Source organism: Equus asinus, chromosome 10 (assembly GCF_041296235.1).
Source record: "Equus asinus isolate D_3611 breed Donkey chromosome 10, EquAss-T2T_v2, whole genome shotgun sequence".
Lineage (NCBI taxonomy): Eukaryota > Metazoa > Chordata > Mammalia > Perissodactyla > Equidae > Equus > Equus asinus.
The window spans coordinates 9761201-9778654 of NC_091799.1; the positions used below are offsets into that span (position 1 = coordinate 9761201).

Genomic DNA, 17454 nt, shown 5'->3' on the forward strand with positions numbered 1-17454 from the left:
AAGGATAACTGACCATTTAAAGCAAAAACAGCAGCAATGTACTGTGGGGTTTCAGCATACACAAAATCAAAACGTATGACAAAAGATCCTTACACTATATGTTAAGGGGTATAATATCAATTGAAGTAGACTGTGATAAATTAAAGATGTATATTGCAAACCCAGTGCTGCCACTAAAAACATCAGAAAAAGATGTAAATAATAAAGCCAATAGTGGAATAAACTGGAATCACAAAAATTCAATCCCAAAGGCAGAACATGAAGAAAAAGGAGTGACAAATGGCATAAATCTTAACACTATTCAAATGTTAGATTGCAATGCAGCTATATCAATAATTACACTAAATGGAAGTGATCTAAACACAGCAATTAAAAAAGAGAATGTCAGATCATGTAAGAGAGTAGAACCCAGCCATGTGCTGTCTCCAGAAACTCCTGTGAGCATGAAGACAGAGGCAGGTTAAACCAAGGGTGGGATCAGAGCCATGAGACAGCACTCAGAGGACAGTGAGGCAGCCATCTCAGCATCAGACAAATGGATCTCACAACAAGGAGTGTCATGGGGACGTGCAGGGAAACTGCATAAGACTACAGGAGCCAGTTCCCTGAGAAGACGTGCGAGTGCACCTAACAACAGAGGCTCAAAGTACAAGGGTCTGACCTGAGAGATCTGAAAGGAGAGACCCAAGATTGGGACTGAAGAGTCAACACTCTTCCCTCAGTGACAGACAGGACAAGAGAAAGGCACCACAAGACCTCAACAGCAGGCTCTTGACCGTCTTGGTGGTCACAGGACTGACTGTATGCATTTGTCAAAACTCAGAAGTACACCCAAAAAAGGTGACTTTTACTGTGTGAGAATTGTGCCTCAATAAAGCTGACTGGAAAAGAAAACAAAGAGACAAGGGAGCTTGTTTCTCAAAGGGTTGCTACCAGCTAAAGATGAGACCGACTGAACATCAAAAGACAAGTATTCTTGGGAAAATAGCAGCGGCCTAAGAATTTCTGGAATCCCACATAAAACAGACAGAGCAACTAGTCAGCAAAACCAAAACCCACAAACAACATTTACAATAAAACCAAGTGACCACAGACCTAAGATGCAAGTGGGTGGAGGCAACCCTGAGATGTGCGTGACACGGGTGTCTCTGGGTGGGAGGAGAAGGAAGACCGACAGCGTCTCATGGACCCAAGGACAGGAGGGCATCAAAATACCAAGAGGTCCTCACTGGGCACCCAGCAGGAGGGAATGAGAAGAGCAGGCGAGCTGGGAGAGGGGTGCCCTTCTCAATCCAAGGGAGTCATGGGGCTGCCTGCGAGCTGGGGTCCAGGATTGCCTTCTGGTCGGGGCACAAGGACACCAGGGAAAAGCTGCTAAAACTAAACCAAAATTGAACACAACAGGGACAAGAGAATGAAGAAAACAGAGCCCAGTGGTTTTCAAACTCTTTGGTTTCAGGGTTCTTTTACATTCTTAAAAAGTATTTAGTGTCCCAAACAGCTTTTGTTCAAGTGGGGTATATCTATTGATATTTACCATATTGGAAATTTTTAAACTTTTAAATATTAATTTATTTAAAAATAGTAAACAGTCATGCATCACTTAACAACAGGGAAACGTTCTGAGAGATGCGCCATTAGGTTATTTCGTCGGTGTGTGAACATCACAGAGTGCACTTACACAGCCTAGATGGCAGAGCCCACTGCACACCTAGGCTCTATGGGACTAATCTCATGGGACCACCATTGTATATATATATCATCCTTGACTGAAACATCATTATGCAGCAAGTGACTGTAAACTTATCACATGTTAAGGTAAAGAACATACTTTAATAAAAAAATTATTTTCCAAAACAAATAATATGTATAAGAAGAGTGGCATTGTTTTAGATTGTCTACAAAACTCTTTAATATCTGGTTTAACAAGATGGCTGGATTCTTATCTCTGCTTTGGCATTCAGAGCAGATAACTGGACATTCTTCCCTGACCCTACATCAAAACTCTACAAGTGATAGCTGAAACAGACTCATTGCAATGTGAAATCCAAAGCCAGTGTCCACAAAGTTTTAGTACTGTTACATTAAAACCCACTGGCAGGCCTTGCACTTTGAATGATTCTGTAATACTGTGGAAATTGTTAATTCCATGAGTGATACAGATCTTCTAAATGCACAAAATGCCACTGTCCACTTTGAAAGAATAAGTGAGGAGGAGCCTCACTTTTTAGTACCATTATGAAAATAGTTTTGACCTTGCAGACCCCAGGAAAGAGTTCAAAATGAAGAGGGTCCCATGGGCCAAAGCTGGGGTGATCTGAGCTTCAATAATAATAATAACACCAAGAATTAAAATCCATCAAATATGTTTAAATACATGAGTTCATAATGTTATTTTAAAAGAAAGAATTGGTCAACCTCAAAGGATGACAGAGAATAAACTCATGATCTGAAAGACTGGGAAATGAAGAGAGAGGCTCAAACTTTCACCCTGTCTTTCCTCTAAATGTGCCAACTGGCAAAGGAAACAGCAATGAGATGACTTGTCTCTTTATGAAGCCATTCCAACTAATAAATCAACAACAAATGACAGGATATCACCACTCTGAAACCTCCAATGAATTAATAAATACGGGCATTAAGAATCAACAGCTGATAACATCAGAAAAAGAGAGACAACCAGATAATAGTGCTTCTTGTCTCAGGCTAAACTCCCCACAAGTCTAGCAAAGGGATGGACCTGAGTCTGGCCCAGCCTCTGTACCCAGCTGCAACGTGCAGAAGCACTGAGGAGCATGCTGTGTGCACTGTGAATGTGGGACCCACAGACTCGGATGACAAGGCCAAAGGCCCAGGTTGCTCCACAGATAAACTGAAAGGAAGCAAAAGGGAGGAGGTGTGTGTAAAGTAGAAGACAGAGGGCAACAGGGTCTCAGGACACATGTGTGGATGCTGAATCGTGTGGATGGAGTGAGCAAGACAGGAGGCAGGACTGGGGTGGTGGGACCAGGTCCACTTTCTGATCTTGGTGGTAGCTACCAGACTGCTCGCCCTGGACAGACTCATTAGGCCACCTTGGATTGTTTTCTGGATCTATGCTTCATTTTACAACAAAAAAGTTTGTAACACATTGAATACAAAAAAGACCGTGAGTTCCTAAGAGATGTTGGGGGTGGGAGGCAAGATCAATTGAGCCCACTGCTTGCCACAGGAAGCTGCTAGGGCACCAACTCCTTATTTTGGAAGTGAAAAAAAGGTCAGAAAGTAGCTATTTATTCTGTCTGTCTACTATGAAGTGTATTTCTGGGGCACCAAATAGCCCCAGCAGATGTGGGAAAGTTCTTCTGTGCCAAAGAATTCCAGCTAGCAACTGTAGAAGGAACAACAAAACAGTAAAATCACCATTTTGCAACTTCTAATGAGATGATGGATTCAGGCAGTGGTGACTGACGACAGTAACACCACCAAGTGAAGCTGGTGAGGCGCTGACGAAGAAGGCACAGGCAGCGACTAGAGAGAGCCCCGCTCATCTTAGCATTGTTCCTGATGGGGTGCATGGTGAGCTCACTGCACCCCCTCACTGCACCCAGAGCATTCTTGCCAAAATTAAATCAAAATAAAACTAAAATCTTAAGTACCTGAATCTACTCAAGTCTTCAGACATAACTTCCAGGCTACAGGAACGGAAGGGATAACTTAACACAAGAGAGCCATCAGACACACCCAGAGCCTGGGGCAGCGTACAGCCGGTTCCCTCAACAGCCGACAGCACGGGGACCGGAGGACGGCTGAGGGAGAGCTCTGGACTAAAAGAGACGAAGAGACTCGAGACACTGCAATTAATACAGCAAGTGGAACATTGTTGATTCAATTAGAGAAAAATGTGGTAAAGAGACATTTTTTTCACGGACATGTGACTATCGACTAGGCATTACACAGTAATAGCAAACTGCTGCTCTTTTTGTTACATGAGAAAAGGTTCTCTTTTCTCTTCAGATAGATACGTACTGGGATATTTAGTGGGAAAATGGGGTTTGGTTTAAAATGCTAGCTCACAACCAAGAGAGGACAAGAGGGAGGAACCGAAATGTTGGTAAAGGCAGAGACAGAGTAATAGGTTCAAAAGGATGAGTGCACTTTTTCAACATGAAAAGTTCTTTTTTAAAAAACGGTGGACAGGGTCTGTGGAGGCTGCGAGTGACGGAATGCGTGGCAAATAACATCCATGTCTCAGCTCAACTCTGCTGTCTCAACCTGTGCACACCTGAATTTGCGGCAAGGCAGAAAAACCTTCACAGAAGTGCGACAGTAACGGAAAAATAAAGCCTACAGGTACTTCTATCCACGCACCGCACGGTACCTATCTTTCTAGAAAGCTCCAGACCCGTGTTTGGTCTCCACTATCTCGCTGTGTCCCTGCTGGTGCCTGTTGGCTGCTTCTGTGCAAAGTCTACTGGAGCTCCCGGTCACGTGAGGCCACGCTCGCCGGAAAGGCTCTGCTCCAGGCACGGCCGGCCCATGGTGGCGAGCAGAAGTGAGCATGCTTACTTCGTGGTCGACGCTCTCCGTGGCCATGCACTGGTTGTTGGCCAGCGTGGTGATCTCTCGGCTTTTCGGGGTCTCCATCCGGCAGCTGCAGAGGGGCACTTCCTGAAGGCCATCCGTCTCCACTGAGTCGGGCCCGTTGGCCAACCCTAAAGTCACACAGACATGGCGAGCGTCACTAGCAGCGGTGCGCACACCCAGACGGGCTTTCACGATGTTCAGCGACGCGTACTCCCCCCCTCACGAGGGCAGGCCAGAAAGCGCCCAGGCAGCCTCTGCAGAGACCTCTCTGGAACAAAAGCAGCACTGGGAATTCCGTCAGCACAAGCAGCCCCCCAAGGGGAGGGCCCAGCCCGTCGAGCACCTACCATGGCGGGAGAGGCAAGCGCCTCTCCAGCCAGCTACCACCCACCGGGCTCTCGAGAGTGACCTGGTAAACCCACGTTCTCAGGAGCCAGCAGTAAGTTCAGAGAGACTGTCACCAGCTATGCCTAAATCTTTTGGTTTTCACACAAAAAAAGTTTACTGTATGTTGAGACCTTGTTTTCCTCACTTGTTTTTAGAACTGCAGCCACAGACACAATCAATTCAATTTTGAAGAATTTAGTAACAGTTTATTATCGAGAAGGTTTTCACCACTGCAACAGTCCAAAGGGCCCATTTATTAGCTGATGGAGGGAAGAGCTGGGGAAACAGAGAGAAGAAAGCAGGACAAGGATAAAAATAGGAATGTGAGCAGCACTCAGGGTTGTCTTCTCAGCCCCGGGGTCACAGTGAAGCCGCCGGGTCCAGCGGCACGGGGAGGAAGGGGCCTGCAGCCCACACTGAGCACAGCCAGCTCTGCCTCAGCCCACGCCAGGCCCGCCCAGAAAGACCCTTCGATCCGACTGACGACTACAAGGACTGCTGATCCAAAGGCAGGCACCTTTCACGTTCTCCTTGGGAAACAGAGTAGAAACATAAAATGAATCAGTGTGTCCCACCCCCACCTCTCTTGGGTAAGAATAATGAACTCTCATCTTCACGTCTACAACATTCCCACGTTGGTCGGAAGACATGCCCTGACTGTCTTCCTCCACCCTGTTTGTAACCTGAGGTTGGGCACAGCCAGGACGCACTCAGGAAGCGGGACCCTGGGTGCTCTGCACAGCGTGAGACGGAGGCAACTCCGCCTTGGGATGTCACCATCGCCCGGCGCAGCCAAGCCTCTGGGGTACCCACACCCCAAGGGCTGGACACCTTTCCTTTGTGGTGAGGGAAGACTTCTCCGAGAAGAAACAGGGGAACGGTGAGGTAGAACTCACATCAGAATCACTGCAAGTTTAAAACTGGGAGGGCCTTTGTGGGGACCTGCTCAGCAACTTGATTTTTAAATGAGGAAGACACAGACTACGCAAAGGTGCTGCCAACGCAGCTGAGAAGGCTGAGGGGAGGGGGCAAGGGCCCAGCTCTGCAGAGTTAGTTTCCCACACACGTGCACAACGGGGCAGTGGCTCAGACGTCTCCTGAACCTCGGGTGTGCTCCCGTCTCCAGAGGTGGGAGCCACCACGGACGTCACGTGAACAGTGCGAGCAAATCCCACCCGAGTGTCCCCTCCCACTAAGCTCTGGCTTGCCTGCCGGCTCACATTTCCACATCACGGGCTCCTGACCTCCCTCGTCACCTGAGGGGATCACAACATCACTCAACCTCAACTCAGCAGACCGAGGAGCCAGGACAACGAGAAGATGGACATGCCCACATACCGTGATTTCTGATCTTGGCACAGACATTCTCCAGGCTCAAGCCTGGACCATGCTGAACCATGACCCAGAACTGTCGCCCACCCTTTGCACCTGTCACAGATATACACCACGCACGTCCCAAGCAAGCCTGAGGCACTGCACCCCTCCTGTCCCGCCTGAGGCTCCACGGCTACCTCCCACAAGCTTCTGGAGCTCCAGTGCTAAAAAGCATGAACACAGCCAAGCAATGCGGCTTCTTTCTTCTCTGTGCTGATTCTCTAAATCAAAGCAGGATTGATCCATAAGTGGTGACCAATCACAGGGAAAAACCCTTGGGGAAGCCACCTTAGAAGAGGTCTTGGGATCTCAGGAGCCTGCCTCGGCTCCCAGGGGGCCCTCGCCTTGCCGCTCCTTCGGTTACTCTCTCGGGTCCTTTTCTGTCCACCCCTTTACCACCACCTTTGGTCCTTACTTTTACCAGACAGAGTATGAAACCTGAAGGCGGCGGGCCCCTAGACGCCACCTCCCGCCATCTCCCTCAATCTCCTGTGGCTCAGCTAAAACAACAAATCATGGCAAGAGCCTGCTGCGCCCATGAGTGTCCAGAGGGCGCTGTGCTGCCTCCTCACCTCTGACACCAGGGCACAGGGGAGGAGGCACCTGATAAAATGAAACACCACTTTATGCTTATGTCCAATTCTGTAACTTCCTGAAACAAATCTAAAAGCAGGTTTAGAAAACTTAGACACACAGTGTTCTGGTCCATCTGGAAAAAAAACATGAGGGTTCTACGCTGAGAACTCTGATAATGGAGAGGGGTTTCTCCTCTGTTTGGTGCCAGAATAAAAACAGTTGTTTCTCTGATGGACAAGCCTACAATTTACATCTTGAGCTAAAGATTTCTCTAGTGTTCAAAACTCTAAGAAGCTAGTTATTTGTCCTTTAAAAAATGATTGGTCAAACTCCTAAACTCCTATAGTAGTCCACAACCCAACAGCTGCAAAATCCACATACAATGTAAATAACTTTAGGATTTCACATTTTCCCCATATTACGTTTCAAATAGATTTTCCAAAATAGTCAGTTATTAGTGACTTTTCATTGATAACAGGTTTCCATATGGCTGAAGAAGAGGAAACGCTGTGGAAACAAAGTGTGAGTGACGCTGACAAGCTCCGGCACAGTGCAGGTGGCCCACGGTCCCACCGAGTTCCAGGGCCACGGGTCTTCCCACAGGAGTTGCTGATGCATCTGTGATTTAAAGGCTCGTTTAAAAGCAGCACTACACGTTATATTCCATTACAGAGGCATCTGAGCACTGTTAGCTCAACACTAACCAGAAGACATATTTCAACCAATCATAATTAGAACCAGAGAGATTTAAAAAGCCACATTATTCAAAATCATGCCACCTCTGTACTTCCTGGAGCACAGCCAGGACAGAAGGACGTCTTTTTACCAGGAATTCCACACAAAAACGTGTCTGACTTATGGGGAATGATGCACGACCACCAACAATCTGACCCTTGGGGATAGGTCTGCTGCTTCATCCCTGAGGGTTCCCTCACTTGAACTCTGTGGTGACAGGCACACACACCTTGTGTCGAGTCCACTTGGCCACCTTGCAGGGATGCATTTACTCAAACCTTCCATCACCACCCACCAGGGGGCATCCCACTGATACGCAGGAGCCGCCAAGGAAACAATGAGCAAGATGGCACCTGGCCTGGTCACAGCCCCACATTCACCTTCTGCTTGTGAGGGCAGTGTCCCCTTGACACGGAGATCCAGGGAATCCAGAGAAACTTCCATGTACCCCGTACTGTCTCCTGGCGCCGTCTGCTCTGTGCTTCCTGATGACGACGTGTATGCTTCAGAACCTGTATTCAAGGGGCACGCACGTGAAACTCTGCACCAGGGGCCAGGCCTCCCCAGCAGGATGCATGGGGGCCGGGCCCACGGGGAATGCTGATCAACTCATTCCAACAGCAAACTAAAAGGTCACTGTCATCCAGGTCGCTACAACTTCACCATCATTTTCTTTCCTGTGCATCATTTTGCTAATTCCCCCATTTCTATGTAATATTCACGGGAGGAAGGAGGAGTGTGTCAAGAGAAACAAAGGTACTTAGATGTGAAAACATCCTTCTCTGTAACTACACAGCTAGACAAAAGCTGATCAAATAATCAAGGAAATGGATAAAAACTTGGTATGTGTTATGTTCTGTGAATATTACTTTAAAAATAAAACAGAAAAGTCTGACCTGCAGGTTTGAAAGACCACCTGATGTAAAGTTGCTAAAGACACGTGCATTGTTGCTAGGAAATCTGCCCAACCTCACAGGCACCGGGGATTCAGGCTTCACAGGGAAAGGACGCAGCACTGCAAGGAGGCGCCACCCGTCGGACACAGGTGGGTTACCAGGTGCATCACTCACCAGAGAGCAACACAATCTGCACATGCCAAAGAGAAGGCGTGTGTGCAAAAAAGGAGCTGTGTAGTGGGGGCTGCAAGACTCAGGCCTACTGAGCCCGAGGCCAGCCTGTCCACACGTCCCAGGAGGGCCCACCTGGGCATCTATTATTGTAAGGGCATTTTACTGAGGAAGCCTGTGAAAAGTGTGCATATACATGGGATAACATCCAACACCAGCAAAGCACAAATGCCCATATTTCATAGCCAAGCTTCTAAATACTAGTCATTGATATTATTTCAATGATCGGAAATAAGTAAGCCATAATACAGAAACTCATGGTATCCAAAGTCTTTGAATTCATACCATATTCTGCACCTAGATCTTAGACAGACAGAAAGGAGCCAACCAGCTGTAAGAAATCATCACCACCAATTTGAAGAACACGAGAGATCTTTGTGCAATTTTAAACACTACAGAAAAAAAATAAAATTCACACCCCTCTGCGGATAAATATTTAAGCACACATTTTACACATTATGCACAAGAAGGCAAAGATGAAACCTCTACCCCAAAACAACTTAGTCTTGGATCTACAAATGCTTTTGTGAGCCAACAATAAAAGCTACATCAAGTATTCTGATCTCAGGTGAGCATCGAGGTAAAGAGAAAAGGAAACCTAAGTGAAGGAGATGGAGACGAAGTTCACAGGAGCTCCCGTGCGCCTGGAGAGTCAGCGAGCCCCACCTGCCACCTACCTCCAGTCTGAAACTGCGACTCACACACAGGCCTCCTGCAGCCCTCCACAATTCAGGGGACAGCTTTGCCTCCCCGACATCCATCTAGCAAACTACTTCTATATCAGCGGAATCGAGAAGAACAGCTAAACTAATTGTGAAAAATGAACAAAGGCCTGCAGCTTTGTGGTGCTGGTGTAAGGATAAACAAATAAAGGAGACAGACTAGAAAGTCCAGAAACAGCCCACACACTGAGTATCGATAAAGGTTTGAAGGGCGAAATGGAGAAAAGTCAGTTCAACCAATAGCACAGATCAACTGGCTATTCACACCTGAAAAGGCAAGCCTGACCCCACCTAACACAAAAACTAACTGGAAATGGATCAGAGACCCATGGGTAAGTGCCAAAACTGTAAAACTTCATGAAGAAAACCAGGACAGAATCTTCATGGCCTGAGTTAAAGATTTCTGAGATCACAAAAAGCATGATTTTTGCTTTTTTTGAGGAAGATTATCCCTGAGCTAACATCCACCACCAATCCTCCTCTTTTTGCTGATGAAGACTGGCCCTGAGCTAACATCCGTGCCCATCTTCCTCTACTTTCTATGTGGCACGCCTGCCACAGCATGGCTCAATAAGCAGTGTGTAGGTCCACACCCAGGATCCAAACTGGCAAACTCTGGGCTGCCAAAGTGGAAAGCAAGAATTTAACTGGTACGTCACTAGGCTGCCGCGCCCCGCCCCCCCCAAAAGCGTGAATTTTAAAATAATTCATTGACTTCAACAAAATTTTTAAAACTTTTACTAGGTGCACACATTTGCAAAACATGTATCTGACAAAAGACCTACATCTAGGAATATTGAAAGAATTCTTCTAACTCAATGAGAAGACTTACAATCAGACTTAAAAATGAGAAAAAGATACAAACACTTTAAGGAAGCTATACAAGAGCTGAGATGTGCAATCTCATTCCTCGTTAGGGAAGCTCAAAGCGAACTTACAGCAGACACCACTACACACCCCCAGCAGTGCTGAAACTCCAGAGACTGACCACAAGTGTCAGCAAGGACACAGAGGGACTGGAGCACTTATGTGCTGTATGGGAATGTTAAGAGGACAAGTATTTTGGAAAACAGTTTGGCAGTTTCCTAAGAAGTCAGACATGCAGCATGCAACTCAGCCATTCCACTCCTAAATACTTACCATCCATTCAATAAAGACTTGTACACAGACATTCATAGCAGTTTCATCTGTAGTAACCAAAAACTGAAAACAGGCCAATGTCCATCGACAGGCAAAGGATAAACAAACCACGGACAGTCACATCCTGCACACGCTGAGGCCAACTATCCACACGCACTACGCACTACAATGCAGATGGCTCTCCAACAGCTCTGCGCAAAGAAGCAGGCAGAGAGAGGGCACCTATCCAGTGACCCATTCCTATGAAGTTCTACGAGTGCTAACAAGGTGCAGAGGCAGAGCGCGGTGCAGACGTGCCTGGGGAGGGAGGAGGGCTGGGGCGAGGGTAGCTCACCAAGGGGTGGCGGGGGACAGGACCCTGCCGGTGCTGGGGCATTCACAACTGACTGTGGTGGAAGTCTCACAGTCACACATGGGTTAAAACTCACCAACCATATGCCTGAATTACATACAGTTTATCACACACCAAGTCTTCTGCAACAAAGCTGTAAAAGCGACCCCTGCTCACCTTCTGGGTTTGACAGTCACTTCCCTCCCTGCATCCCCTTTACAAAACTACTTCTAGGACAGGGGAAACGGACCGAAGTGCCGAAAGGTACCACCTGGACCGAGGAGACTGCCCACACAGGACACTGAGGGCAGCTACAGCCACGAGGAAACATCCATGCAGGCCGCAGAGGCCCAGCCAAACGAGGAGCGATGAACGACCCCTCAGCAAAGAGCAATGAGGCCAGCACCACAGGTGTGGCAGAAGCAAAGCCCTTCAGGGTAACCTGAGCATCTCCAACAAAGCCATTCCACACATTCTCCAGGCTTTTTTTCTTTTTTATTATACTTTTATTTTTTTTGAGGAAGACTGGCCCTGAGCTAACATCTGTGCCCATCTTCCTCCACTTTACACGTGGGACACCTACCAGAGCATGGCTTGCCAAGCGGTGCCATGTCCACACCCGGGATCTGAACCGGCGAACCCAGGGCCACCGAGAAGCGGAACGTGCAGAATTAACCGCTGCGCCACCGGGCCAGCCCCTCTCCGGGGTGCTTACACAGCGGAGCCCTCTTTTCAAACGGAGTCCTATCAGCCCACAACCACAGGGCACCCGGGCCCGCGTGTGCGCATCACGTGTACCTGGCCCACTGCCTTGCTTCTTCTTGCTCCTCCGCCGCCTCTTCCTCGCCGGCTTGACCCAGGGGCTGTCAGGCTTCCCCTTCCTCTTGAGGAACTTCTTCTTGATGCTGGACTCAGAGCTCTGAGGACCAAGGGCAGGGACAGAAAAGCAAAGCACAGGGGCTCCAGAAAGCAACAAGGACTACGAGCTTTCTTTTCTTGCAAAGTAAAATACCTACTATATCCTGTTTCTTCCACTAGAAGATTAATTTACTTTTAGACATTTTTCTCAGTCACATTCTTAAAGATAGCCATGCTTTTTCCTAAACATCACTCTAAGCTCAGTTACTTTACACGCCAAAAAAGGGGCAAGAAAACTAAAAAGGAACTTATATATCTTATTGGAGTTTGGCACAAGAAAGAATAAATGAGAAAGTTCTACTCGGGACTAAATAAATAAGCTCAGTGGGGAGAGAATCCACTCCTAATCAGATGCATCCATTCGTTTTGCTCATGAGAAAAGGAAGAACTAATGGCTCAATTTGCTTCAGAATCTACGTCATATTAATTATCTATGTGAAGGACAACGAAAGAGGTTGTAATCAATTTATAACATTTCAAGATTTTTTAAGCATCTGTTTCTAAAGTCTAGGCGTAGAAAGGTGTCTGACTGCCACACATTACAGACACACAGCATGGGCCACCAGCCCCTTCCAATTAGTCTAACACAAGGATCTCAGGACTCCTGCTTACGATGGATATAAACACAAAGTTAAAAGAATGTGTTCACCACACAGAAAGAGGCACCAGCGCAGGCACTGGCCTTCCCGACCGCCTGGGACGAGCCCTCGCGTTGGGCACTCGGTCAGCCTGTAGTCATCTGGCAGGGCAGGTGGCTCTGGCGGTCGTCCAGCAGTGAGCATCAGGCTCCCTCCAAGGAAACAGCCCACTGCAGCCTGCACTCCACTCCACCTGCCTCAGTCCTGTGCTACCCCCTTTCTTTTTAAGATTTTATTTTTCCTTTTTCTCCCAAAAGCTCCCTGGTACAGACTTGTGTATTTTTAGTTGCGGGTCCTTCCAGTTGTGGCATGTGGGATGCCACCTCAGCATGGCCTGATGAGTGGTGCCATGTCCGCGCCCAGGATTTGAACCGTCAAAACCCTGGGCCGCCAAAGCAGAGCACACGAACTTAACCACTCAGCCATGGGGCCGGCCCCCTGTGCTCCCCTTTACAGCAAAAATTCAGGTGGAACTTCTGTAAGCCCTGCACCCAAACCTCACTGTCACTGCATTCCACTGTCCCAAAGAAGTGACAGTCTACTACCAAACCCAACAGTCCCGTTTTTGGCCCACACGGCAAGCTGACGCCATAGACCACTTCCTCCCTCTTAACAGAGTTTCTCAGTTCACGTGGCCCCTGACTCTCTGAGCTTTCTTCCCACAGCACGAACACCCCCTTTCCAGTCTCAGAGCCTACTCATCCTTCTCTACTTAATGCTTTACCTGTGGGGCATTTCCACAGGCTCCATCCTGGAGCCTTGTGCTCTTCAGCCATTTCTCCCATTCCCTGGCCTGGACCCCCGGCCCTGGCCTCTGGCCTCTGCCTCCATGACACCTCCACCTGGCTGCCCACTAGTGATAATAGCCTTGTGCTCACTCCTGTCCCTCACCTCCATGTGATGTCCAGCCCACCAAAGGTCCTGCCAGTTCTACCTCAGACACCTCAATTCCTTCCTTCCCTTGCACATCAATCACAGGGACAGAATCATGACTGCCGTCCCTGTCACCAGCTCCTGTCCCATCCAACCACACACGGCAGGCAATGGCCCCCCCTCGACTTGAGTCCCCATCACCCACTGCGACAGCCTCTTCGCCTGCCCTGCCCAGCCCGGCCCCATCGTCCTCGGCTCTCTGCACAGGTGTCCCTCACGCTCCTTTCCAAGGGCCAGGACCAGATCTGCCTGGCCATAGTCATGGCCCTGGCTTCCAAACACACACTATCTCGCAATGAATGACAGCTGAGTGAGGTACTAGTCGGTCCACGGCGTCTCCTCTATTTCCTTTGTTATCAAACAATGAAGTAGAATGCAGCGCTGGGCTTACCAGATCAGACTCGTCTCCATCCTCCTCTTCCTCCCCGGTGCCGGCCGACTCCTGCTCCTCTTCAGACTCGCCATCCAACTGACGAGCCGCACAACAAGCCAAAAAGAAAACAAAAACTAATGAGACCCTTCAGTGGCAGGTGATTCAATCAAAAATACATTTTACCAAACACACTGGCAGTGAACGCTGGAGATGCATGTGCATACGCTGGACGCTGTCTCTAGCACCCGCTCTAGGCCCCTTCTGCTCCCCTCGAGAGCCCCCATCCCAGGCGGCTGCTCCTCTGCTGTATTTCTATACTGCCTGGACATACAGATCTGCACTACTGATCTATAAGTGATCTGGGAGGCAGCTCCTCTGGAGTCTAAGAGGTCGTCAATTGTATGCTCAAGATTTAGTGCACTTGATGCATTTTACATGTGGTAGAATGCAATTAAAAAGTAACAAAACACACACAGTAAAAAGATTTTCCGAGCCCACAAAATAATATAAAATGCAAACCCTACCCACCCCCCGCCAGCCCCAGGGCCATCCTATGGCTGCTGCTCATGGTGCTTCCAGCCAGTGTCTGCCTGGACGCGAGAGCATGCTTCTGTCTGTACAGACGGCAGGACACCAACACACTTCTATGAATGTTATTCTCTGCCAATCAAAAGTACTTTTTGGAATTCTTTCCATATGAACAACAGAAGTACCTTATTTTTTCTTTTGTATTTATCTTTTCTATCCATGCAGGTGACACATGAAGACATTTCCACTGCAAAAGATCCTAAAACATACGTGAGTGCCATTTGCCCTTTCCCACCACTCCTTGAGGCAGGGATGTGGTCATCCACACTGTGAGGCTGCACACAGTAACTTCTTCCATGGCCGATGAACACCCCCTGCACTTCCCCCTAGACAAGCCAAGACTCTCCGGGACAACGGAGAGACACGCTACTCTCTGTATAGGATTCTCTAGACGTGGAGTTCCAGGAATGCTGCCACCAGCACGCCCACAAAAGCACGACCAGCCTTCCAAAGGTGCCGCGTGCGTGCCTGGGTCTTCATTCCCCACGTACATGAGGAACCGTGTGCTCCATAACTTCAGCGCACTTCTCTACTTCTTCCACTACGTCTGCCTTGACCATATCCTCAGTCCATATTTCTAGTAGATCTGTGCTTCTTATTAATCTGTAGAAGAATCTACACACATACAGGATAGTAATTCTTCGTCTGTTAACTGTTATAAATATTTTCCCAATCAAGTTCTTTAAGCTTTGCTTCTGGTATTTCTTCTCAAATAAAACTGTGAGATTTTCATCTGGACAAGTCAAATGTGTCCATCTTTCCCTTCGTGGCTTCTGGGTTTGTGTCCTGCACTGGAAGGCCTTCTTCATTTGAGATTTGAGAAATAATTTCCATCATTTTCTTCCACAGTTAAATCTTTTGTGTTGACGCTTTAAATCTTCTGGAATTTACTTTTTTAAATAACAGTTTTACTGAGATATAATTTATCTACCCTAAAACTCATCCATTTAGAGTACACACTCCAGTGGTTTTTAGTACCTCAGATTTGTACAACCATCATCCCATCTAACTCCAGAATGCAGTTTTCACTTGTTAGACACTGTGATGCAAGAGTTGACCTCTATTTTCCCCCAAAAGATCAGTCAGTTGTCCCAATAACATCAATTGAAAAGTTCATGATCCCCTGACTACTAACTGAAAACCCCTTTCTTACAATAAACCCCATCTTTGTCCAAACGGGTGTGCGCGGGTCCCTATTCCACTCCCACTGCTTTCCTGTTCCTGCACACACCCGCTGCACTCACACTCCAGGACTAGCACTGCGGTCCTCCCTCCCTGCTCTCGCTGTGAACAAGCCCCCTGTCAGCTGCTCCACAGAAAGTCCTGTCAGGATTCTGAGGAGGACTGTTCTGAATTACGGATAACACGGGGGGAATAAAATAAGAGATCTTCTCATTCAGACAAATAATGGGTCTTTCCATGAACTTCTGTCTTTTTTTAACCTCTTTCAGCAAAGTTTTACAGTTTTCCTCTCAGACATTTCTGGTTAAATTTATTGCACAATACTCCAGTGATATTAAAGAATTACAGCTAATGTTTACGTGTGATACTATGGTTTTATTTTTCAAAGAGTACTTATCTTTTAAACATCCACACTGAAATCTCTGCTCAAGACAATCCGTGTACAAATAAACAAGATTGGCCATGTGCTGACTATTCACTGTTTTCCTTATGTTTGCATATCTTGATATTTGCTACTTAGAAAAGTTAAAAAACATCCCCAGGCATTTACTGATGCTTCTGCCGCTGCTGTCGCCACCTTTCACCCAGACTGGCTGCTGCAGCGAGGAGGAGACAGGCCACGCCGCCCTGCCTGAAGTCAGCTTCCGAGCTGAGGCAGCTCTTCAGCTGGCTTTTTTTCAGCTGGTTTTCTCCAATTCTTTTAGATGGATGATTACATTCTCAGCAAACTCTTCTCCCCTGTCCTTTTAAATGTTAATGTTTCCTTCTGGTCCAGCGTCACAGCTGGAACGACAGAGCTGCAGTGCTTCTGTTAGGAGAGAGCAGTGAATCCTCCCTGTTTTCATCACTGATATTAGAAATGCCTCAAAATTTTCACCATTCACTATAGCCTTTTTTGTAGGATTCTGATATCTTTAATGAGCTTTATTTAACGTAGGTTATCTTTAAATTTTAGTGGGTAATTTTTTATTTTAAAAAGATTGAGCAATGAAACTACCAATTAAAATAGGCACATTAACAACTTAATTAACTCCAGTTCCTTCCAAAACTCCTGTAAAGTGACTGTAAAGGAAGGAATAAAGTTACTTTATAAGGGGTCCTCGCTAACCGCATGTAGAACAGGTACAAAGAGTAAGGTGGAAGTTGAAAAGCCGAGGAAATCAGAAAGAGAAGGGACAACTGCCCACATACTCGAGTCGGAGCTGAAACATGAGTGAGCCAGGGCGAGCTCACACAGGGTGGGCAGGCACTCAGCAGGCCAGGGGAAGCAGCGGACCCTGACCCAACACGACGCAATTCTGGTCACCGGCCCAGCTACAGACTCGGGCTAGGAGCTGAGGGTGTTATGCAGTGCTATCGCTTAGAGTTATGCAGTGTCTAGATTCTCTCTGGAAGATGAGAGATCTTTGATCACAATAAAGAACCCAGAAATAGACTCAACTCCGTATGCCACACAGTATACAATAAAGGTCACATTATAAATCAGTAGGTGAAAGAAACAGTCAATAAACGGTGATGACATATATGGCTAACCACTTTGAGGGAAGCCATGTACCCTGACCTTACATTTTGTTTAAAAAGCTTCATTGAGATATAATTTATATATCATAAAATTCACCCATTTTGAATGTATCTACCTCATGTTTTACCACAAAATAAATTCTATATGAATCAAATACCTATACATAAAGAAGAAATCAGTGAAGTATTAGAACATGGCTTACATCAATTTATTCAAAATCACTACTAAGAAAGGTCTGTTTACCATAATTAGAACAGAGAATGCAGAAATCATCAAGAAACAGACTAGTCCCCATGGGTTCTGACATCACGGGCGAGGCTGGGGAGGTAACCAAAGCTCACA

At 47.1% G+C, this 17454-nt stretch overlaps 1 protein-coding gene across 15 annotated transcripts in view; it reads right to left on the reverse strand.

Moving 5' to 3' along the window:
* The window catches only part of EHMT1 (euchromatic histone lysine methyltransferase 1), a 197031-nt gene that overhangs the window by 52564 nt on the left and 127013 nt on the right, over window positions 1–17454 (reverse strand). For all 15 annotated transcript variants that reach the window (XM_014828102.3, XM_014828101.3, XM_070518202.1 and 12 more), the window contains 4 exons: window positions 13839–13916; window positions 11757–11877; window positions 8019–8150; window positions 4549–4694 (listed from right to left, as the gene is read on the reverse strand). In XM_014828102.3, the coding sequence (XP_014683588.3) occupies window positions 4549–4694; window positions 8019–8150; window positions 11757–11877; window positions 13839–13916 (477 nt within the window). The remainder of the gene's footprint in view (window positions 1–4548; window positions 4695–8018; window positions 8151–11756; window positions 11878–13838; window positions 13917–17454) is intronic.